The following is a 24,442-nucleotide window of genomic DNA, read 5'->3' as shown; positions in this document are numbered from 1 at the left end:
TTAGGATAGAGTAGTGACCACGAGATTTTGCAGCGAGTAGATCATTGGATACTTTGGTCAGTGTCGTTTCCACAGAGTGCTTAGCAGAGAGTTGGACTCGAGGAAGTCTGTCAATTTTGCATACACAATTCTTTGAAGGACCTTGATGCAAAAGGCAGTAGCGAGATAGGACGGTAGTTGGATGGGGGGGTTAGGGTCAAGGTTGGGCTTCTTTAGAATTGGGGTTACAGTTGCATGTTTGAAGGGTGATGGAAATATACCAGAGGAGAAAGAGAGATTGAGAATTTTAGTGAGAGGTGGAGAAAGAGAAGAAGACACAGTACGGATGAGATGCGAGGGAATTGGATCAAGGGGAGCAGGTGGTGGGGCAGGAGGACTGGAGCAGAGCAGAAACCTCTTCCAATGTAGCGGGTGCGCATGAACATAGAACAGCAGAGGGAGTGAAGTTAGGGCAAGTATTGTAAGGGGAAAAAGAAAGATGAGAGATCTCTTCCCTGATTGTAGAGATCTTGTCAGTGAAGTGAGTTGCAAAGTCTGAGGTGGTCAAGTTAGTAGGTGAAGGAGGAAGAGCAGGGTGAAGAAGAGAGTTCAATGTGTGAAATAGTCGTTTGGGTTCACGGGAGAGTGTGGTTATGAGGGTATTGAAGTAATTTACTTTTGCAGAGGAAAGAGCCAAGCTGGATGAGCTCAGCATAAATTTAAAGTGGAGAAAGTCAGACGCACAGTGACTTTCTCCAAAACATTCAGCAGTTCTGGAGCATTTATGGAGGTATCGAGTCAGCTTGGTGTGCCAAGGTTGTTGTTGGGGTTGCCTGCGGCGTTTAAATGTAAAAGGTACCATGATGTCTAGTTGAGAGGAGAGGGTGGAATTGTAGAAGGAGGTTGCAGAACTAGGACAGGTGAGGTTTGAGATAGCTAAAAGGAGAGTTTGGAGATTAGTGGAGAAATGCTCTAGGTCAAGACATTGGAGGTTTCTGTGAGATTGATGTTCAGACGGTGGTGTCAATTGGGTCTTAGGTATGACAATGTCAAAAGTCAGCAGATGGTGGTCAGATAGAGGAAAAGGAATATTGGAGAGACTAGAGGCAGTACATAGGTTGGTGAAGGCGAGATCAAGAGTGTTTCCCGCTGTATGGGTTGCTAAATTGGACCATTGTGTAAGGCCAAAGGAGGAGGTTACAGAGAGCAGACAAGAGGCATCAGTGCAATTGGGGTTGTTGATTGGGATATTGAAATTCTTCTCATCTACCCATCTCCTCACCTTCCATTCCTTGTGTAGCGTGGCCGAGTTCCTCTCTGTTCCGTGGTACAGGAGCTTCTGTTTCCTGTACCCGGCCAGACTGACAGAAAGTGCACACTGATTTTGGAGGAGTCAGCAGGTTCCAGTAGTTCCGTGGAGCTGCGTCTGGGGAGCTGCATGGCTTTCCTTAAAAGACTCAAGTGGCATATACTAACATTAGTTTAACATGTTTATCCCACGCCTTACTTTATTCAACCTTTTTCTTTTTTTTTTCTCTTAACCTGGGCACTGTTTAGCATACTATTGGACACTCTAGACACTGGCAATCGATTTATCTAGGAACTGTATCCTACATGTGTTTCCTATTTTAACTGGGTGACTGCCTAATATCCCAAGTATTGCTTACTGTTTATGGAGCTTCAGTCACCCACTTGACACTGCAGCACTGCTGCGCTCACAGACTGACCACAGTGGATTCACTTGATAATGGTTCACTGCTAACACAGTGTCTAACAGTAACGTAGGATAGAGTGCCAAAGTGGCATAAACTTACAACCTCACATCTCTAGTCTATACACCAGGCCCAAAAGTACAGTCACCTGTTAAACATAACCGTGCCTGTCTAGCCAGTTTAAAAGTTCTCTCAGCCTACTCTTTTTGTTTATTTGAGAAAAAAAAAAAAGTGCGACATTCTTGCCATCCCACATATTGTATTATTGAAATTTCTCTTGTAATGTCTACTCGTGTGTTAATGCCCACAAAAGCATGTTTGTCTCTTATTGCACTTCAAAAATAAAGAATGTAAAAAAAAAATCCAGTAAAGTGACAGTTTTCCTTTAAAGTTATTGAGTTATTTATGTTTGTGTGTTTTATTTCCCAACAATTTTTTTTGTATCAAATGTACCAAAACTCCATTCTTTACATCAATACGTTTATTTACACAGAAATCATTAAGACATTGCTCTGTACAATGAATGATCTAGGATACTGTACATCACAGAGAGAAATAAAGCTCTATTTACAGATAAATGCTCAGCTATTTACACCCTGGCAAAGGGTTTCCCTTTCAAATGAGAACAGACATTCGGAATTCCAATTTAAAAAAAAAAAAAATCATATTTCAACTAGTATATTCACTAAACAGTGTACTGACAACCTGAAAACACATTGAGGCCACAAAAGCAGTGTTTGAAAAGTTATCGATCTCTCCGGTTTTGGCTTTGTTTTTTTTTTTGCATCTCAACTTTCAATTCACAATTACTGTTACCATTTAGTGAATAAACCCCTCCATAAGCTGTTTAATGTACGCTGTGTTCTAGCAATTCACAAGTATATAAAACTGTGGCTCTTATGCTTTCTAACAACTCACAATGCCCCTTAATGTTACCACCTGTATAGTAGTGCAACATGGGGGAGAGTTGTAATTTGCCATCAGCAGAGCCACAAATGTATCTGCCTCAAACTTTGCCTTAAAGAAACATACTGCACACCATAACCACTTCAAGTCGACAGAGTCCCCGGGCGCCCCCACATTTTGGCTCTCTTCCATAAGTAATGGAGGCAGACCTCAGGTAGCAAGTCAAACCGTTCATAAACTGTTTGATCCCTTACATTGGGGGGGGCTATTGGTTACTTCTGGCATCATAACAACGACATCATGCAGTAGTGGTTATGGTGCCTTGTTTGTTCCTTTAACTTCTGGGCACAAACTGCTCTTTTCTTTCTACACCCTGTTAAAATATTTTTACAAAATTATTCACAGTTGTTTACTGACAACATCACAATTAACGTCTTCAGTGATGAAATGGCAAAATATATATTTATGTATATATACACATTTGTGCAAATAATTTGCTAGTTCATTCTCCCATGCCCAAAACACCCCTTTAATCTCCTTTATATATGTCCCACCCTCTCAGGATTCCTGCAGTCATTATATCCTTTGACACAAAGAGACATTTAATTTACATTTTTAATGTCTTATATCAAAATATGGTGATAACTGTATAAAATAAAAATAAAAACCATGCCTGGAATTATATTTGTCACATATCGAATGCAAACACAGCAAGTCACTTAGTGACAATGAAGGCAGAATGCACAGATGTCCCCCAGAAACATGAGGAATGATGTGTGAAAGCATGATTTTACAAAATGTATAGTACATCCATGGAACAGCCTTCCAGCAGAAGTGGTAGGCAGCTATCCTGAAATATAAGTACAATGTCTGCAGATTGGATAGGAAAAAAAGCCGAATGAATGGGCCTTGTCCAAATTGTCTGTTTGTTTTTTTCTGGTTACGGAAGGCATTTTTTGGGAGGCAATAAATATCCAGAAGAGCAGTGTACCTACCATAGAGGTTTCTCAATTCTGACACTTTGCAGGTATTTATGACTTAAAAAGGTTATTTCTAGAAGATCAATATTGTTAAACAGAATTTTGAATAAAAAAAGCATATCTCTTTCTGGGATTCCTTCCTGTGATCTGCAGTGATAAAGGCATACAGGGCTAGTCACTAGAGCAGGTAGATCCCCAGATGTTTTAAAACTACAGCTTCCATGATGCTTTGCCATTCTACTGGCATTCCAAAGGCATGCAAAGCATCATTGGAGTTGTAGTTCTCCAACATCTGGGGATCTACCTTTTGGGTACCCCTGCACTAGAGTGAGAATTATTTGGGAATTGGGATTCAAATTGAAATTAAAGTGAATTTCAAAGTTTAGGGGAAAAGTTGTCGTTTTTCAGCTATTTTGGCCAAAAATGTGAACTTCACCTTGAATTCCAGACAATTAAACCTTTATTAATTATCCCTGACAATTACAAAAATAAAATCAAGAGGGCTCTCCCTGTGCTATGCCTGCAGTTGCCTTTACATACACTAGATGGCGTTTATAATCCATGCTAATTGTTTACTTAGTGCCCCAGTTGGCCACATAATGAGGCAAAGAGAATATTGGTACATTTGTTTCTGACTAAGCACAGTTTTGACACATCCTAATTCATTTTCTCCTCCTCCCACAGCAGGGCATGCTTTGACTGGCTGCCACGGAGATGCCAATCTGTCTGTAGACTTAGCAGTTCACCCTCTTCATTGTTAGCAATCCCAGAATGCTCTGCTGGGCTTTTTGCAGCAATGGGTCCTAGAAAAGAGGGGATGTGTCGCTGTGATAACCCGTTGTCTGATATTATTCTTGGCCCTTGTCATGTCTCTCATGTCCTGCCTGTTCTTTCCTTGCTGGTCCCCAATCTTCACTGTGACACCTTTTGTTATAATTCGCTGAAGCGCACTGAGGGTTCCAGTTTGTGCGACAGAGCAGTGAGCACTTTATTAAACTTGTCGTATCTCTCCGCCTGACTCCCAGATGCCCCTTTGCTGCCCCACAGCATCCGCATCTGGAATTCTGTACTGGAGACCTCCAGAAGATCTGTCCTGGTGTGGAAGCCTGGAAAAAACATGGAGCTTTGTGAGTGAAAGGTGAATGCAGACAACATCGTGCATGTATTGTTTTAAGGTAGCACTGCACTAATTAAAGCAGTCGCTATTCACATTTTATTTTACCAGGACCCAAACAACACGTAACACTAGCTTGGTCACCAAGTTGTCCATTAGATAATTATCAGTGACCCATTCATTGTGCTTAATATATTATTTATTTAAGCTCATTAGACTATTTTTGAAGGGCTCTCCATTGCACTGGGAATGACATGTTCACTACAGTAAACCATAAATAATATTATGACCCAGTTTTGCCTTAAATGGCCCTTAGCACAAAACATTTAGAAACGGAAGTGGGATTTTGTTCCCCTCACTGGAGTGAATGGCTTGGGATTTTTACCTAAAGGTTCCACATGTCATTTAATGAGAGGGACATGACTGTGCTAAATTAGAACAGACAACTCCGATCCCCATGCCCTTACAAGAGCTGCAAATGCAAGTAATATATAAATCACTGGACTCATATCTGGGATTCATGTGTTTGGTTACATCGCACAGTTACCGGTTTGTCTATAATGAGATAATAGAATGCAAACAGCATTAGGTATCAGTAATCTACTGAAATAAATAGATTATCGTCTTCTTCCATTTTCTCTCTTTTCTTGCCGTACTACTACTACTTTCTTTTTTCCTCTATTTCATTAACTATCTTAGAAAACCAGACATGTTCTATCTACAATTTGAATTTTAAAACCTCTAGGTCCAACTTTTTATAATGGGCATCTCGCTGGTAAATTTAGGTAGCATGACATGCCATGTGCCCGATTCATATGCGTTACTGTATTTATTATCTCTTGATTGCTTTGACTTTTAAATATAATTACAAAATGTGTGAAAACTGAAGCTACAAATGTTATGTGAGATCCATCAAGCAATACTTCGCTTTTTGTGTTCTTGTGCAAGTGTACTCATTTTTTCCATACATATGTAATTATTTTGCTATCTATGATACTTGTCACATCAAAAATGTAAAAAAAACAAAAGAAAGGAATACATTCTACCAGTTAAGTATTCAGAATATCAATGATAGCCTTAATTAAACACATACTAATGTACACCTAGCTTTGTAAGAAATGTCCAAGGTTCGTGTAATATAGGCTGAAAACAAGATTAATATCCACCTAGAAGGTAAGGTCTCTAAAATGTAATGATATATTCCGAATAAGGGTTTGGAAAAGAACCCCCAAGGGGAATCCATGCTTTCCTCCTTCTGCTTACCCTGAAGCCTCATCTCAGCGTTGGTTCGGTAAAGTCCTCCATGATGTGCCACCATCCGTGCAGCCTCCAGATGTGCCATAACTACTTCTACTCCATTGTCAATGCTGTCCCAGGGTTCTCCCCCGTCAAGCAGAGGGGTGTCTCGCTCCAGGAGGGTAATGAGCGGGATGATATGTGGGAATGTGGTGTTGCTTAGAGGAAGGCTCTCTGCAAACAGAGTTACACATTATTAATTTTGGATGAAAAAAAAGTCCATCCAGCAAAAACCGTTCACACATCTCTGTACTTCTGTTTATAAGGTAACTTGTAAAAGGGGTGTGATGATGAATATCTCATCTAATAGGATTCTAAATAGAGCGTTGTTTTTACTTGTTTGCTCCTGCTAAGCGCTATATAGCTTTCGATTTACTAACCTAAAATCTATTCTTATCCAAATATTTAAAAACCTTATTCAATTTGTTTGATTTTTTAAGTGATTTGCCATCACTGTGCCCTTTTGACAGGATAAAAATATATAACATTATAAAATGTAATTGGCCAAAGCGGGTGGACAACAGGTTGAAGATTTAGTGTCACTAGCAGGAAAGTGGGGCAAAGTTCTAAAAGAGGACTGATCACCATGGCAACCAATGGAATCAGCAGGAACACTCCAGTGTTTACTATAGTGATTGCTCCACCTCCACTTTAGAACTATGCCCCACATTTCTGTTAGAGACACTTACGACACAGAAGAAGAAACACACGCAAACATTGTCAAAAATATGCTGGCAACATGAAACAAGTGTTGAAATTGTGTGGTTAATCCTACAAGAGCCTCAACTGAAATTTCTGTTTGAAAATGAACACAAAAGCAGGGGAATAGGCTAATGATGATAAAGTCAGACTGATCCTGGGGTAATCTTTAGAAATCTGTAGCCTTCAGCAATTAAAAAACCTCAAGATTCTTGTAGAAAAAGGTTGATGAGATTCAGGGCAGACGCTCACCGTTTCCTTCATTGACGCTCTTCAGAAATGGTTTTAGCTTTTTCTCATACAAGATGGCTCCTTCTGTGTGTCGCTGCCTCAGGCCTATCCATGTCTGTTCCAGTCTGGAGATCTGAGAGTGTGGGATAGACAGGCTACGTTACTTCATGCAGTGAGGATGCATTAATCTGGCTGTGTTAGACCAACTATTCCTTCAAGATTATAATGGACCAGGCAGGAGGTCTTGTGGAGCTTAATTATAGTGACCGAACCTCCCCCCATAAGCTTATTACTGTGACAGCAGGGTTACCAAATGAAATAGCTTAATTTGTATGAACTATATGAAAATAAATTCAACTTGCTGTCAAATCTGAGGCCTACTCACGGCTAATTAAGATCAAATATAGCCATTATATTCACAGTGATAAGACTGAAAAATTTACATGTACATGTACATTAATATATATATTTTTTTTAAAGGAATTGAACTATCTGGAGTTAAATATCTCTGGCAACAAAATAATCGGGATTGCTGAACAAACTGACAGGGTTATTCAGTGAAGGGTCAATGGTCGGCCATTTAATTTTTTTTAAATGTGTTTTGATCTTCTGACAATTCATATTTTAGTGAACAATCCCGGTATAATAATTAATTAGTTTGCCGCACCCAGCTCTGACAAGAACGTTGGTGTTTTACCTGTGCCATTTCCAAAGCGTTCATTACAGCGGCAAAGCTGAACATATTTCCCATGGTGCCTTTCAGCTCAGCCGCCAGCTGGATAGTCTTGTGGAGAAGAGCCGCCCTTTCCTCTGTGCTACCCGTGCACCCCAAAATATCGACAGCAATCATAATGGACATGGTGTGAAACCTGCAACGTGCGGAGAAACAAGGTGGTGAGCCTGTGTGACGACAGCAATGGCGGCGGTACAGAGGTAGACGTGCAGGACTCTCAAGGACTATTGATATCGTCTGCACACTATTATGAATAATGTGCTCAATTAATTCATGTGAAAATAAAACATGGAATTCTAGAAATAACTTCTATAACCCTGGCAGGATTGTTTACTAAGGTGAGAATTCAAAGGGACTTCAAATGGAATTTCACATTTAAGGTCAAAATAGCTGAACTAGGAAAAAAAAAAAATCTGTAAGTCAGCTATTCTGACCTTTAATTTATAATTCACCTTGAATTCTCTGTTTAGTGAATAGCGCCAACAATCTCTCGAGATTTATGGAGTGGTTAGATAAGGTCAATACAATGGATCGTGTGAGATACATGCATTGTACATATAGGTACATGCATTGATAAAGCATACACAGATTGAGCCACATACACAAATTACACATATATAGGGTATATGATCTGCACACTAATATTTATTTCACACACAAAAAATGTGTACCAGACCAGGCGTTTTTAGCATTAAATCAGCCTATAGAGCAGGTAATTCTATACAAAAGATGCCTGAACCCAAATTAAATTTGAAATGAGATAGAATTAGAGACAGAAGTTCTTGGTCACAATTTATTGTCCAGCTTAAAGTTGCCATTGTCTTAAAGCAGTGGTTTTCTTTTAAGTACAGGCTAAATCACTACATTGCACAGTCAGGGTTGGAGCTCAGCAGTCTAGCTGATATTTTCTGCATATTATCATTCCCAAGAATAACAGCCAAATAATTGAGCTACTCTTCACATACCTTTCCAGAAGGTCAAGTCGCAGTTGGCGGCCATGAGGCAATGTCAGTAGCTCCATGCCGGAGCTCACCCCCATGGTCCTCTGCATCTCCTTGGTAACTCCGAGTATCCTGGCAACCTGGGAATGATGCAGATGTAGAGATTAATGTCTCCTAATTGGAAACAGATTACAGTCTGACAACGAGGAAAGAGGGCCCCAAGGGGAATCTAATCAACACGTCAATGACATTTTAAAAACTTTCCTGTCCAAAAAAAAATATTGCTGGCCTGAAGGGGGGGAAAACAGTCACTGTTTTTTCTCGAGAAGTACTGGCAAAAGTAGAACATGACATCATCATGACATCACTGGAGTTACTAAAAATAAATTGATGTCATTAAATGGCTTAGTTTGAGCCCTCCTAGATAAGCACGGTTGTGGTAAATGGAGTTTAAAAGCTGAAGTGTTCTATGTACAATAGTCACTATCCTGTGGCTATATATGTTGTTGAGCCCCACAGAATAAAACTGCTAACTATTAATCAGCACTGGATTAAACTCCAGAGGCTGCCAAATTTCACTATAACTCCTACCCGTTCAAAAAGCAGGCACCTGTGTCCTCTAATCACACAATGATCGGTCCCAGCTACATAATGCACAGTGACGTGACACTAAGTAGATCGGTTCTTCTGCCAGGAGCATTGCTAGGGCTGTGGGGACATCGCTGGATGTTGGGTGTATGAATATAGCATGTCAGCATGTTTTGTGTATTTTCAAAGAGTTAAAGACAGGCCCCAATCCCTTGTACCTAACCTACTGAGTAAAGAAATTGGACAGGGACTCATAAAGACGGCAAAGTGTTTAAGGTCATAGGCTTAGAGCTGGATAGTTTTCTAAGATTTTGTGAACACTCGGCTTTTCAGTAAGGTTTTGTCCTGACATCATGCAAAAGGGGGGATTTAACACCCTGACAAATTACCGTCAGAATTATAACTGAAGGTACACCAGTGCCTACACTCATTACTAAATTAACCAAATGTTTTTACACAGATGCATTAAGTATAAAGATTATATATATATATATAGAAGCAAGAGCCGAGAACACCGTTTATATACATTTCCTTTCCCGGATGCTCTAACTTCCAGCCAAAAACTACAAATTCCAAAGAGAGGCTCACTCAGGGTATTGTAATCCAAATATGATTGCTTTAATTTAACTAGTGTTGTGTTAGCAGAACGGAAACCTTGACTTTTGGTTTTCTACACTGATGGAATAAAGAAGGAGTCATTTAAAGCCCTAGAATGCTGGCTATTTCTTCACTTTAGTTAATTAGTGTCATTCCAAGCACCGGGCAGCTGAGGATCATGGGAAGTTGAATGCGGGGCTCTATATATATTTTTATATATACCTTAGTCTGTGTATAGCAGTGTACCCCTAATCTATAAAACATAACTCTGTAAAACTAAAGCACTCCAGCACCTAACACGCTCAGCCTGCCATAGCATCTGTAAACAGGTAGGTCAGCATCAATATTGACTTTTATATTGACTTTTATTTTTGCCATATCTTCTAGTGGTTATCCACGCAATGTCTCTCCTGTGCCCTCTGACATGTGTGCATTCTGCCTAACAGGAAAATCAATCCTGCTCTAACCTAAGGGCAAATCCCTAACCAGTCAAGTGTGATTTCTACCCCTGCTTGTCAATATGAAATCACCCTGCCTATAAATAACTCACCTGCTCTCAAGAACAGTTCTATCCATTGTGTTCTACCTTTCCCAAAAATATAAGTAATGACATAGTGGCTGGATTTGCCCTAAAATACTAAAATGTTATATTTTGCTGTCATCACAATTGTGTCCTGAAAACCTTATGTCATTATGGAGGGCCTTTCTTTTTTTTTAAAAATAGCAGGTTTGTATAGAGTTGTACATACTATCTAGCCCTTACGGGGTTAAATAAGTGTATAGCAAAGATACTTTGATCTAATTACTAAAACATCTAATTTGGCACAAAGATGAATCATATATTAGTCTACCATTCCTCACATATAATTAATGCATGATATCTTACAGTGTGACAAAGTCTTTGGCCTGTTCAATAAGGGAAGCATTGATTGTGTGGTATTTAAACATTTATCACAGAGGTGGTGGGTCCCACATTTAATGTTTTGCGACTAACTGCTTATGAATCCAAGCACCCAGAACTCCTCCCTGTATCTTATTGTCTTAGAGCTCAGTCTCTTACCTCACAGTCAGTTTTGGTAATGTGCTTGGCTATGGTTTTGGCATCCACCTCGGAAAAGAGCTCCTTGACTTTTTTAAGGATGCACATCTCCAGGGGTTTGTTGTCCAAAGGGATAAGAGTGGACTTGAAAGTCGATGGGTTGAATGAAGATTTGGGCTCCATGTTGGGGATAGTGAAACTTCCCCTGTCTCTTTCTGCATCTTCCACCCCACGGCTGCCCACAACCCTGACCCCCTCGTCAACTTTTAACCTTTCCACATAGCTCTTGGGAGGAAGAGATTTGATAGGAGAGTCATGTGAAGGTGAGGCTGGGCGAAGCTGGCAGTAGTGCCCATTTTCCAGATCTGTGTAACTGTTCATGGAGGGTGAAGGAGAGATGTGTGGGTATCCGTGACTTGGCGTAGAATGGGAGCTGTCAGCCATGTTTAGTGCAGCTTTGTTATTTGCAGGGCAAACATAGGGTTCGCTGGATCTTCTCAAAACTGGAGAAGCAGGAGTGACACAATGGGGCTTTACTCGGACAACTGTACAATGATAAAAGCAGCGCATTAATTTAAAGTGTAATCAACATGCACTTCATATTTTCCAAGAAAATAGAAAAATATATTTTAGTCACCTGCAAACACAGATACTGCTTAAGGATGTATTCACACAAAAAATGAATGACCTAGGCCAGTGATGGTAAAAAGTAAATGGACAACAATGGCATCTCTTAGAGAGTGTTTTGTGAGTTAGAGCATCCACCTCAAAAGAAGAAGGACAGGACAGAGGAAGGTAGACACAGTCACTGGCTTAATAGAAATGCTACATAATTAACCCCTAAAAGACACGTTCCCCCAAATCCCCATGTGTACACATTTTAATATTACTTACTGCATGAGCTAGCAATTATCAGGTTCTTATCTGATAACATTCAATGAACATTAACTGAACACTAGTGAGTATAACCAAGCATCGCACATACCTGTACTATATGCAGGGGATCCAGGTGTCTCAGCGATTGGAGACATGGGAGCGTGCAGGTCCTGGATTTGGTCCACACTGACAGCACAACTTCTGACAATATCTCTGTGATGTGGGGAGGAAATGCTGAAAAACAAAAAAATAAACAGTGTCCATATCTTATATAGAAGTCCAAAATATACAAAACTTCCCATTTGCATTTAGAAAGATGTATGATAAAACACTATCTTGTTTGTAGAAGAGACGATTGGCAAATTGCAGGCCACTTGATAAGGCTAGTCAATAGCTTTTAAAAGTAGCCACAGTCCTTAAGAATACTTTAATATATATGAAAAAATATACAATGACCAAGCCATAAAACGTGGAAGCGCTGGGACTACACGACCTAGTAAGAATAGAATCTCTGCCAAATTACTTTTCGTCAAATTATTCCTGATACCTCCTGTGGTTAAATGTGAAATTGCGTGTGATAAATTAGAAAATATTAAATACAATTTAAGCATCCCCAGAGCTAATTGTCTTCCTTCCCTGCTAGCTTGTAAAGATGGCAAGAGGCCAGAAAAATCTCCTAGGATCAAAATACAGATTTAACAAACTCTATCCAAGAACACTTTAAACCAGTATTCAATCACCGATAGTAGAAAAGGGAAAAGCTTTTAAATAGCAGAAGTGCTTTGCTAGCTGCCATACGCTTAAAGGGTTAAATAGATTGATACCTGAGCTTTGGTATGCTCCATTGACTGAGCTTGGCTCCTTCTGAACTATTTGCTTCTGAAAAGTTTGACTCATGTTTTAGAGAGAGTGTTTTGTGAATATTAAAGGTCTAGGAATGTTCTAGCTATTTGTACCTGTTTGGACAACCGTTGCCTTTGGTAATTTTGTCTGCGGTCAGCCCATCTGTCATTGTGATGCTCCTTCTTTTCATGTGTCCTTTTTGGGGGCTGTGAGACCCTCCGTGCCTAGAAGGAGCGAGTCCATAACTGGCTTCCAGATATCGCAGTGGAAATGTCCGGTTGATTGGGCAGTAGATAAGGGCACCGCTTTGTTCTGACACTGCCCGTCGGCTTCCCACATAGAAGCGCACCAAGGAGGGAATGTTATCGAAGCTCTCCTGCTCAAACAGATACTGTATCCGTGTGTAGCTATCACTGGTCTTTACCATCACCTTGTTGATCTTGAAATGCAGAGGCTCATTTTTCCAGCGGCTGGTCAAAACATAGTCACCCAGACTGGTCAGCGAATCCCGAATGAGGAAGTCTCCATTTTTTAAGACCAAACTCTCTGATACCTAAGAAAATAGGATAATTATTAATATCAAAATCAAATGGTTTATCTAAATAAATTACACTGGGCATCAAGATGGATGGTAAGTGACTGGCTTAATGCACCCAGTTGAAATCTTGTAGAGATATAAAATCGACCATATTGCGCCCCCCCCCCACACACCCCCGCTCTCAATTAGAGATCCCACAAGCTTAAGTGACCTTCAATCAGTTCTTTCTTATGTATATCTTCCCGCTTCATCTTCTCAGCACTGCCTGTTGTCCTTTTAGTGCCTTTTTACTTTCCACAGCACTTCATTATTTTAAGACCACATCTGTTCTGTTCGGCCCTTACTTCCTGAGAACCCCATTCCTTATTGTTGCCCCCCATGCTACATTTCCTTCTCAGGTAAAACCCATAAAAGATACTGTGTTTTGTTATAAAATGCTACTAATGCACCCCCCATATCCATTGGAGGCTATCTCATTTCACAGAATTCTTGCATTTGGAAACATGAGAATTGCAGCACTCCACATTCCCTGCAGTAATGAAAGCATGTTGAGAAAGTTGTACAGACATTAGCACCAAATGTGTCCCTCAGCAGGTTTAGTTGGCATACTGGGGGAGATATATTAAAGTGTCATATTCTGAAAAGTGACCCAAAGTTCTAAAAGTGGAACAACCACAATGGGAACCAATTTAATAAGAAGGCACATTCCACTAGTGACTTTGATTACTCCACCTTCACAATTTTTGGAACTCAACACTTTAATGAATCTTCCCAATTGTATTTCTCATATAATGCTGTTGTCAAGGTATCTAATGTAAGTAGTGTTGTTTCTGAGACCTCTGAAAAATGTGTGGGCATTCCACAGCACGTAACGAAAGACCTGGCCTTTGCCGTCCTTACACAACTCCTTACTGGAGAGCCACCTATACCTCTTTAATGGTGGCCATGTGTTTTAAATTCTTTGTACTGGACTTGCTTGCTTATTGCTATTTCATTCAGTGTATGCAAAATATCGAGTGAAAAATACAAAGAAATACACAAATGCAAAATACAGTTATCGTAACTTACAAGAGGTTTTTGTTCACTATGTGTGCTTTTGTAATATGTAGAAGAAGAATCTTATACAGAGACCTTCTCATATCAACCATCTCTAGTCTGTGACAGAGACCTTCTCAAATCTACAGTCTATAGTCTGTGACAGAGACCTTCTCAAATCAACAGTCTCTAGTGAGTGCAAGAACATGGGACTAGAATCACACACACATGTATACACCAGATTTACATACAAATCATGTCTGTGACTTTGTAATGTCAACTGAAGATGAATTGAGTGTTTCTACAGCTATTGTTAATAACCTGTCGGCCACTGCAGTGTAACTTTGACTCAAACAACATCACAACAACATTGCGATTCCATGTCTCCATCCCCAACTTACCTCCCGTGGAATGCGTCCGTGGTACCAGGCGTGGCTGCGTAGATCTGAACTGTTGAGCTTTAATTCCTCCTCTAGTTCTTTGTGTAACTTCTCAGGCGGAGTATCCAAAATATATTTCTCCTTCGAGAACTGGAAGGTGATAATCCCAAAATTAACAAACATCACAAATACATTTACACAAACAAACATAATGGAAACAAAAAGCTGTAACATCTCGTTATTTGATCCTTAATATGTTAGAAGAATATCCAGAACACGTTCAGACGCAGTAATAAGCTCCAGCAGTTACTTTTTAAGGGGTAAGGGTTCACGTTTAAAAAGCAATAGTCACCTGACTAAGACTTACCCTGCATCCTATGTATAAGTTTGATGATTTTATGGTCACAGCAACATCCAAACACATTCTGAAAGCGGAGTACCACGGGATTCTAAGTACTTACGCAGTAAAATGCTAACATACAGAAATATTACATATGATACACCATCCATTTAACATATTGAGTGTTCTGGGGCAAAGTTATAAAAGTGTAGCAGTCAGTAGGAACATTCCATCGGTTACCATGGTGATTCCACCATTAGTAGAACTCGATCTTTAAATTGCTCTTTATAAAACCAGCATTGTTTAGTTGCTTGTTTGGTTTTTATTTTTTGCGGTGCTCCTAAATTACAATGTTACACAAGATTTGAGACTGAAACTGGTTTGTAATCCTTTGATGCCCAATACTGTAAATCCAGGGTAATATTCCTCGAAGACAAATTCTATGCTTGATAAAGGAGTTCAATTACCAAGCCGGACTTTAGGGAAAGTAGTTGTCACAATCAAGGTGATAGACATCCTTACAATATATACTGGGGTTATTTCTAACACCACTGGCCTGATCATAGCCCACTCATCCATCAATGGGTGGCAGGGAATTAAATGTAAATCATTTCTACATTTTGCAAACCCGATGATTCTAGAACAGGGGTGCCCAAAAGGTAGATCCCCAGATGTTGTAGAACTACAACTCCCATGATGCTTTGCGTGCCTTTAGAATGACAAAGCACTCTGGAAGCTGTCGTTTTGAATCATCTGGGGATCTACCGTTTGGCACCCCTATTCTAGAATAACATAAATACTGTTTCTATAGCAACCTGAGAACAACACATAATAGAATGACTTTGCGGTAGGTATAGATGAAGACGCACTGCATGCCTTTTGTGTGCCATGACTACCATCTAAGCATAGCAGACATTATAATACAACAGGGATTGAAAGTGCTTTAATACAATGTTTCACCGTATAAAGCTTTGGGCAGCTACACTGATGTTTTCAATGTCTCTTTGTGATTCTTTGTACCCACTGACTGAAAGCTAACCTCATGCATTTTTCTTTTTGCCTACTGCATTGGCTTCAGACAGACACATCATCTTCCCCTCCATCCTTTAGTTAATGAATATTTTTTTCCCCCAAGTCTCTGTCTAGTCTCCATTTAACAGGATCAGATTTAGCCATTTAAATCTGTCTGAGGGTTTGACCTCATGTATGGAGACAGAGGAGGACTTGAGGTTTCTACCGTGTCGATAGACTTCTCTAGCATTGAATGGGGTTAAGCACTACACCAAAAAAAAAACATTCTGCCTCCTCGCTCCAGGTGTCCGGTCTTAGAATCCCCCCCTTTTCACTCCAGCATGAGATAATCCCCTTCTGCACAAAATCGTATCAAAGCTGGACAGGGATCTTTAATAATACAGACGGTTTAGAGCCATCGTCTGCATTGTAATGAGATTTCATGGACGTGGAAACACCTGAGCCGAGCCCCCCCTTCTCGTCTTGCACACTGTAAGAGTGATGATGTAATGCTTTGAGTCATTAGGATCCCAACAGTACAATTCTAGAAGCTGTGCTCACCCATACAATTAGAAGGAACGCTCCTTGCTGCTTCTTTCTCCCTACTGTTCCACATTCTATTTTCCTCAAATTGTGCTATAGAAACAGAATGGTAATGAATAGAATGGCACTTGGCCTATTTCAGCAGGCTAATTGCCCTGCCTGTTGACAGGTTGCATTAACACTCTCGGAAATAAGCAGGAAAAAAAATAAAATACAAATAATATTATATATTTATTTATTTTTTGTCATTATAAGAAGAAGAAAAAAAACTAACAAAAAAAAAAAAAAACACCCAAAGCATAAATATCAGATGTATTCACTTTACTGGGAATTGTGGAGAATTGACAAGCAAATTGCTAAATTTTGTTTAAAATTGCTGAACTGGAAATATATACTTAATCATTTTTCCCCTTTAGTTCAATTATTTTTGTGTAAAATTTGCAATTAACGAGAATACAATTACCAATTAGCTGCATAACCTATAAATTAAATAGTTATATATATTTTTTAAATTTATTTATTTTTCTGAATTGCTTGTCAACTCATATGAACATATTAGATTGTGATTTTCAGAATTAATGATGAGGTCCCTGTAACACAGCTGTGTACACATAAGTACTCAGCATATTTGTCCATCAAATCTCTGCTGATGTTCTTTCTTCCTCACCAGCTCCCATAAAAAAAAGAAATATAATCACCCCAGTAAAAAAAACAACATAATTATCAAGATTATAATACTGTAGCTTAACACAACGAGAAAGTTTAGCAAACCCCAGCATTATATTTCGGTTTGTCTGGCCTTGCTTTCAGTAGGAGCCGAGAAAGGGAGGTGGTCTAATTACTGGAGGGGACATCAGCCTAAATATTCCCTAGAGGGGAAAGAAAGGTTTAAGTAGATGCCGTTGCCATGCCAACCTATGCTTATTCAAGCACTATGTCTTCACTACCGTCTGACAGTGAGACTTCCCCTTCCATGGTTGGTTGTCACCACAAAACCATCCAAGGTCCATACATTGATTTTTTCAGCTAGCCGATTAACAGCTAGAGAATAAAATATCTGCTTTAGGGAAAGGTTGGAAACACAAAGATATTCTGGCCTGTAACAAGAGTCTAACTGAGAACCAACAATTTTTTCAGATACAACATTGTCTAAGGTACTCAATTCCAAATCCATGAGTTCCACAAGCATGGCATGAGTGTGTGGTCTAACTTGAAGGAAGGTCTACGCATGCCCAGCTGTGCCAGACAAGGATTATCTTATAGAGTAAATTTTTAGCACAGTTATTTACTAAACTGTATATTTTCAGGAATTAAAAACTTTACGCCAAAGTTGTCAATCTGGTAACAAAGCGCACTACCACAATAGCCACTTTAAAATCCCCACAATTCAAATTTTTGCGAATAACCCTGTCAATGTTTACAAGAACCAGGCCTCTGGGTGGAACAACCTTGTCTTGAAGCTTTTTTTTTTCCGGCTGGAAAAGTTTAGGAAATTTTTTCCAAACCTGTGTATAGTAACAAAATGAATTAGATTATTCTCCAGGACTTAATACAATAGTTTTCTAGATCTCTAGGCCCCTAGCTACTGACTTGTCAAACATCCTACAAAAATAACACATTTCTATACATTTCGACTGACCATGGTAAAAGTGGGCCAAAGATCATGTACGATGTTCACTCACAGTACTGTTAAAAGTATTTGTGCACAAGAGGCTGGGAATAGGTACATGTCTGGGCTTGGATTACTAGTGGGTTTATATAGTCCATCGCTATAGAATCTTAGATTCTTAGAATCTTCGTTTAGAATCTTGCCATTTTTACAAAGATTTAGCAATAGTATAAATTTAGGTAGATAAACCCATCTGCTAATAACCACCAATCATGTAAATTAACAGAATACCTTGTTAAATGTGCAAATTGAATTGACTAATAACCTTGAAAATTACAGACGACAAATTAAAAAGTGGTATGCGGAATTGCACACAGTAAAGCTTCTTGTGGGCTAGATTATATTAGATAAAATAAGCTTATCTGGTGCAAATGAATAGCATTCTTTTCACATATAAAATTCTCAATTACAAGAGATTACAAGGCTTGTACCATCTAATAGAATTTGGCCTAGGTTTGGTATGATCCTTCCCATTTACCCAAACTAACAAACTATACATTTTGACAAAAATATTGTTGGATTAAATTTATATATATTTATAGGTTTTTCATCAAACTAATTTATTAAAGTGTCATTGATAAGAAAACAATATCGCTTGGGATAAATCTGAAAATTGCCTGAAACCTGATTTTTCTGTTTCATTTCACACTAAATGCCACTTTACTGCCTTGCCAGGCCTAAGGGCAAAAGCTCATGTCATGGGGGAGCGCAGCCTGTGAGCAGGGTTCTCATTGTAAAATTTCACACCCTGCTGGACAATGTACACACAACAAACAGATTACATAATCCTGTTTTCATTTAACTCTTTCGTCGATCACCGCCATTTATTAACCCGTACTTCAGCAGGAATTTTTTTTTTTAAATGAGCTAGACCACGTTTAACGATCTGCATCCTATCTCACCCTTTTTCCAATACCCTCCTTCCCTATTGCTGCTACTGATTCTAATGATGTAAGAAACTGGCGTTTTTATTCTGGGGTTCTAAGATTCTCCCCCTGTTCGGATGCTGCATCTTATTCCTCAGCTGCTATTGGCTAAAAATGATGTCATGTCTCCCAGAGCTAGGTAGGTTTCTATTGGTAGAGGTGCAGAGATGTTGCCGTCACCGGAGCAACACCCAGTCATTCATATATATCTTCATCACCCATCCTTCCTCAGTAACCATTAAGGTATCAGAGGGCAGCAAATGTCTTTCCTACAGATTACAATTGGCGTGTTTAATGCAATAGATATGAAATCAACAAGACTATATAATATATAATGCAAATATATTTTAATTTTCTTCCTTTTTTTTGCAATTGTTCTGTTTATAATGACCAGCTCTCAAACAATGACCAATGATGTACACACAAATATAAGCACTTACCCTTAAAAAGCATGCAATTTCACTGATATTAGTGTCAAAGCTATGTCATTAATTCATTATAACCCAAGTCACATACTCTTTTAACAGAGATCAAAACCTACAACTCTTGTTACAAGCACATGGAAAAGGGCCTCTTGCCAAGCAGATGGATCATCTTGCTGCCAAGAGGACCAGCATCGTATGGCATAAATGGGTTTACCAGTACAAAAGCCACTTGCTACTGAATGACAATTGCTCGTGTAAGATAGAAAACAGAAGTGGCCATGCGATGGGTCCCTCCACTCCACTACCACCCATCTTTCCCACACTGAAAGTGTTAAAGCACTCTGCAGAGGAGACAATTTAATGACCCGTCTGCAGGGTCAATCCAGAATCAGTGGTTATGGTGCACAGATGCCTCGTTGTACATACAGAAATGCATGTGTTAAGCATTACACAGGCTGGGTTTAAAAAAACTCATGGTCAGCATAGTCAAGGCGAGGCGAGCTGACCTCAGCATGGTCAATATTTACCCAGTACTCAAACCAATGCATTACCGCAGATCAGTGACAGCTAACCTTTGGTGCTCTAGCTGTGGTGGAGAGTTTCCTATGATCCTCAGCCAGCCATTCAAACAGCTAAGAATCAAGGGAAACAAGCTTAAAACAACTGGAGTGGCAAAGGGTGATCTAGGAAGCTCTGTTGAGATTCTGTCGATCATTTACCAGGTAACAAGCAGGTAACAGACAGGTAACAGACAGGTACCGGTCTAGGTCATCCGGAACACTGGAAAATTAGTATTGCTTGTAAATAAAATTTAAACATATCTTACTACTTCAACATAGAATACTTAGAAATATCTCACACAAAATCTGTTAAATATTGGGGACCACTTACAAAATATTATCAGCGTATATTAAAAACAAATCTGGTACCAAAACCCACTACAGTGTCAGCTTCTCTGAGGTTCTTAATAGTGATGGTCATAAGACAAGGGTTAGGCTTAACCTATGTATAGTCAGAGAACTTGAGTTAGCAATTCATCTAGACCTGTGTGGGTTAATCTCAGGTGTTGCATGGGTTACTAACAGATAGATTGTATACTGCTGATAGTATGTATAGTCCATTCTAACCATGCCTCCTGTACACTGCAGCTTACCTGCACCTGCATAAACGAGCCGCGGTAAAAGCAGCATGCGGCCGCAGAGAGGGCACTCCACAAACTGCACCTTTCAGTCATTGTATAAAGGTATCCTCCATCCACTTCCAGGGGAAAAATAAAAAATAAGGTAAAAGGAGAGAGAGTCTTTTTCTGCCGTCAGCCCTGTTCACTTTCCCCTCTTGCCTTAGACAGCCTTGTCTACCCTACAGAGCGAGATAAGGCACTGTAGCAGCCTGTTCTGAAGATGCTGACTACTGGTGCTGATGCTGCTGTTAAATTGCAGGCTGATGCTACTTGCATTACCTCATCCCTTGTCAAGAGAGCATCAGGGGAGGAGTCCAGTTACTCACAGAAAATCAGCCATAGCTAAAGCCTTATTCCTATCACCAACCCAGCCTCCCCCCACCCATTCCCACCCCTCCCTACACCAATCTCCCAATTCCCTCTCTGCCTCTCTAGCCTTACACCTCCCCCTATGCTTGCATTTAGGCAGGAACGGAGGGATATTAAGCATGTGTATGAATGAGGGGTCCTTAGCGCTAGGCTATGCAAGGTGGGAGGTAGGGTTCATACTAAAGGTTAGCATGACAAGTGAAGCTATATGGTGGGTGTTCCAGGTGTTGCAATAAAAGGGTCTGAGCATATTTGGCATGCATTACCTTCCATCGTTAGATAGTGTGTTTGTGGCGAGGATATAAATGGCATTTTTGCTTCTGAAATTCACTTTAACCCTAAAAGCCTAACAATAGCAATATAACAGCACACAGGGTTAAGTGTACTTTCTCTGTACCGTACCGTATTCAAGACAAATGGCAAGGTGAGAATTTGCATGAAATAGTTTAAGGCATAGCCTGTGTTCAGGCTCTAAATATTATGGAAAATGGAAAGGGGGCCTACATGAAGTATCACTATACACTTCCTGTGAATGGTGGAGTACTAGACATGGGGACCTGCCCATTCAAAGGTAAAGGGGGCCTCCATGAAGTATCTCCATATGACCATCGCCCCCAATCCCAAACCTAAATTTCATCACTAATATATGGATGTGAATGATAGCGTACTACTAGACATGGGAGTCAGCCCATGCCAAGGGAAAGGACAGACGTTCAGCAAACTGGCAACTTGCCAATTTAAAATCAGTAACAAGAGTGACAGGGATATGGGGTGCAACTGGAGGGGTGACACTTATTTACAAGTCTAAGTACAAAAGTAACTTCTTAGAATAGTGGAATAAAGAAAAAAGAGAAATGACCCTTGTTTAATGTTCACTTCTGCTTGCTGTAAAACCACTTAGAGAATGGTTTATATTAGGCCGTTTACTCATAAGAACACGCATAGAGTGGTCATTTAAAGGAATGACTATAGCTGGAAATGAAAGCCACTCAGACTCTAGATGTAAACGTAATATATGGATCCTATTTTTAAAATGTGAAGAAGCCTTGTTAGCTAACAAAATCTTTATTCGTTAACATTTTTTTTGCCTTTATTTAAAATGACACATTTGACAATGATGGTTCCTAAGAGGACAGAAGCCTTCTTTCAAAAGGAAACTAACCTAAAGCTATAGGTTTGTTGCAACAGCCATCTATTCAGATTTCCATTTCTGACACCATCAGGGGAAAACAGTTCTCTTTGATTTCCAAATGGCAATTATATTTCTCCTTGGATCAATGTGCAGTTCAATGATTTTGCAAAACAAAACCTTTAAAATGTGAAATGTACAAAAAAAAGAAAGAAGCATTGCTCTATTCTCTCAACCAAACAAATCCATGAGAAGTATTATTATTATTATTATTATTATTATTATTAATACAGAAGAAACTCATTTTTAATATGGCCTTCAGTTTAATCCATTCTTTAGCTGAGCTATTGACTCAGGCGCCCATTCTTCCCTATTAGTTAAGATCAGATTAAAGGAACACTAAAGCGTTAGGAATACAAACCTGTAGTGTCCCCATCCCTAGTTATATAGGTGCTCCCTCCCCCCCCCCCCCCACCCCTGTGTGTGGAATACAAATAATAAAATAAATGTTTTTACGTCCCTTTTTCCAGTGCTGAGGCTCCTGCGGTGCTGCTTACCTCTCCTCCTCCTGTGATGCAATGGTGGAGGCATGGCCTGCTCAGGCATGGTCCAATCATAGAGGAGCATTGGGGATATGTGAATCAAGCATTGCGCATGAGTTCAATGTTCCCTGTCACTTCTGCGTCACATAACCGAGTTTTGCTCAGCAAGGGCAGTGGAAGCGCCTCCAGTGGCTGTCAGTGTAACAGCCACTAGAGGTTTTTTTTAATCCTTCAAGGTCAACATTGCTGTTTTTAGAAAAACGGCAATGTTTTATCTTGAATGGATAAATTGACAGGACCACTGCACCCAGACCACTTTATTGAGATTATGTGGCCTGGAATTTAGTGGTCCTTTAGATTCTGAATAGTAGCTCACAATATGAATAGTATGTCCCCTATCAGAGGGGACCCATTAAAATGACATAGGAATCCATTTTTTTGGTCCTGACCCTTGGGCTAAGATCCACTGATGGAGACATGCTGGTACAAATGTAACAGTGAAGCTTAATTTCCTTTTGCATTCACAGCACTGTTTACAACGTGCTAACTAGCAGAAAGTGATGGTACTGAGCATTCTTCAGCAAGGTCCAAACTACAACCTTACCAAAAGTAAGTAAGTACCTAGGGCAGCACAAAACCAGGATACACCACTGCCCTAGGGACAGTGGCCACTCCTTAGATGGCTGCTAGACTGTGTACTGTACAATACTTAGTACAGTGCACTATACTGTGCAGCATTGCCGTTCAGCGTCTCCACATTGTGCATGGAGACATTGAATTTTCCTCATAGAGATGCATTGATTCAATAAATCTCTAAGAGGAGGTGCTGATAGGCCAAGCCAGCATTTGGCCCCCTCCCACATCCCACGTCCTGGCTGATTTCGTCCAATCCAATGCTCTACCTGTGGGATAGCATTGGATTGACTAAAAATCATAAATTTTGATGATGTCAACAAGGAGGCGGATCGGGGCAGGGGCGGGACCAGCGTCAGTTTCTTGATTGGCATTGGAAATAAGGTAAGTGTTATTACCTTTTAAACACTTATTTCAAATGTGGAAGTATCAGCCACAGAAAAACAAAATACAGAGAGCTAATCTAATACTGCAGAACACAGAAGCTCAGGAACAAGGTCCAAGTAAACTTGTAGTCAAGAAACACAGGAACACTGGCACACTGGAACAATGGTAAAAGGTGACGGGACAAAGTCAGAGTCAAATACAGGACGGGTCGGTACACAGGATACTGGAACAAGACAATGGGCTAAACAAAATACAAGGTCAGGTACACTGGAAATCACAACTAGGAGCAGAATATTGCACTTAGGAAAACACAAAAGGGCACTCTAGTAGGGCTGAAAAGCCTAAGCCCGTGCACTAAATTTGAATCAATTGTGTGCAATACCAAATTTAGAATTCAAACTTTAAAATCCTGCAAAAGATGTTTGGGTTGCGGATCATGTCATTGATTCTAGTTTGGAATCAGAATGTTTGGACCTTGTAAAAATGAGGCTGCTTTGGTTTTGGCTAGAAGAATTAGAAATTGACAGGGGGTGGGGGGTGCCAATTTGGTAAGGATGATTAGCAGTAGGAACAAGATTTGACCCAGCTGCTTCATTTTCAGCAAAGAAAATGTTAATTTTGAGTGACTATTAGCACAAGTTATTTTTGACATGGATGCATCAAAATCAGGAATTGACCTTACACTGAGAACAAATCGTTCCGGTTGGATAAATTCTGCTTTACTACGTCCGTGTTACAGGTTTTGGTTAAAGTTAATTGCGTGGGATAATTTATTGACAATCGCTGACACTTTGTGACGGC

General features: G+C 39.8%; 1 protein-coding gene across 6 annotated transcripts in view; it reads right to left on the bottom strand.

Moving 5' to 3' along the window:
- Window positions 1–2,170: 2,170 nt before the first annotated feature.
- Window positions 2,171–24,442, bottom strand: part of SH2D3C (SH2 domain containing 3C) — a 74,781-nt gene continuing 52,509 nt past the window's right edge. For 5 of the 6 annotated variants that reach the window (XM_063432571.1, XM_063432575.1, XM_063432572.1 and 2 more), the window contains 9 exons: window positions 14,509–14,637; window positions 12,648–13,087; window positions 11,801–11,925; window positions 10,837–11,360; window positions 8,616–8,731; window positions 7,615–7,786; window positions 6,939–7,050; window positions 5,955–6,161; window positions 2,171–4,683 (listed from right to left, as the gene is read on the bottom strand). In XM_063432571.1, the coding sequence (XP_063288641.1) occupies window positions 4,508–4,683; window positions 5,955–6,161; window positions 6,939–7,050; window positions 7,615–7,786; window positions 8,616–8,731; window positions 10,837–11,360; window positions 11,801–11,925; window positions 12,648–13,087; window positions 14,509–14,637 (2,001 nt within the window). In that variant the 3' untranslated portion in view covers window positions 2,171–4,507. Of the gene's footprint in view, window positions 4,684–5,954; window positions 6,162–6,938; window positions 7,051–7,614; window positions 7,787–8,615; window positions 8,732–10,836; window positions 11,361–11,800; window positions 11,926–12,647; window positions 13,088–14,508; window positions 14,638–20,554; window positions 20,822–24,442 lie in introns of those variants that run through there. The other variant, XM_063432577.1, reaches the window with a different exon arrangement.

The sequence above is a fragment of the Pelobates fuscus genome, chromosome 9 (genome assembly GCF_036172605.1).
Source record: "Pelobates fuscus isolate aPelFus1 chromosome 9, aPelFus1.pri, whole genome shotgun sequence".
In the NCBI taxonomy this organism is placed as follows: Eukaryota; Metazoa; Chordata; class Amphibia; order Anura; family Pelobatidae; genus Pelobates; species Pelobates fuscus.
Note: the sequence above shows the minus strand (reverse complement) of the source record. Positions and strands in the feature narration are given on the sequence as shown.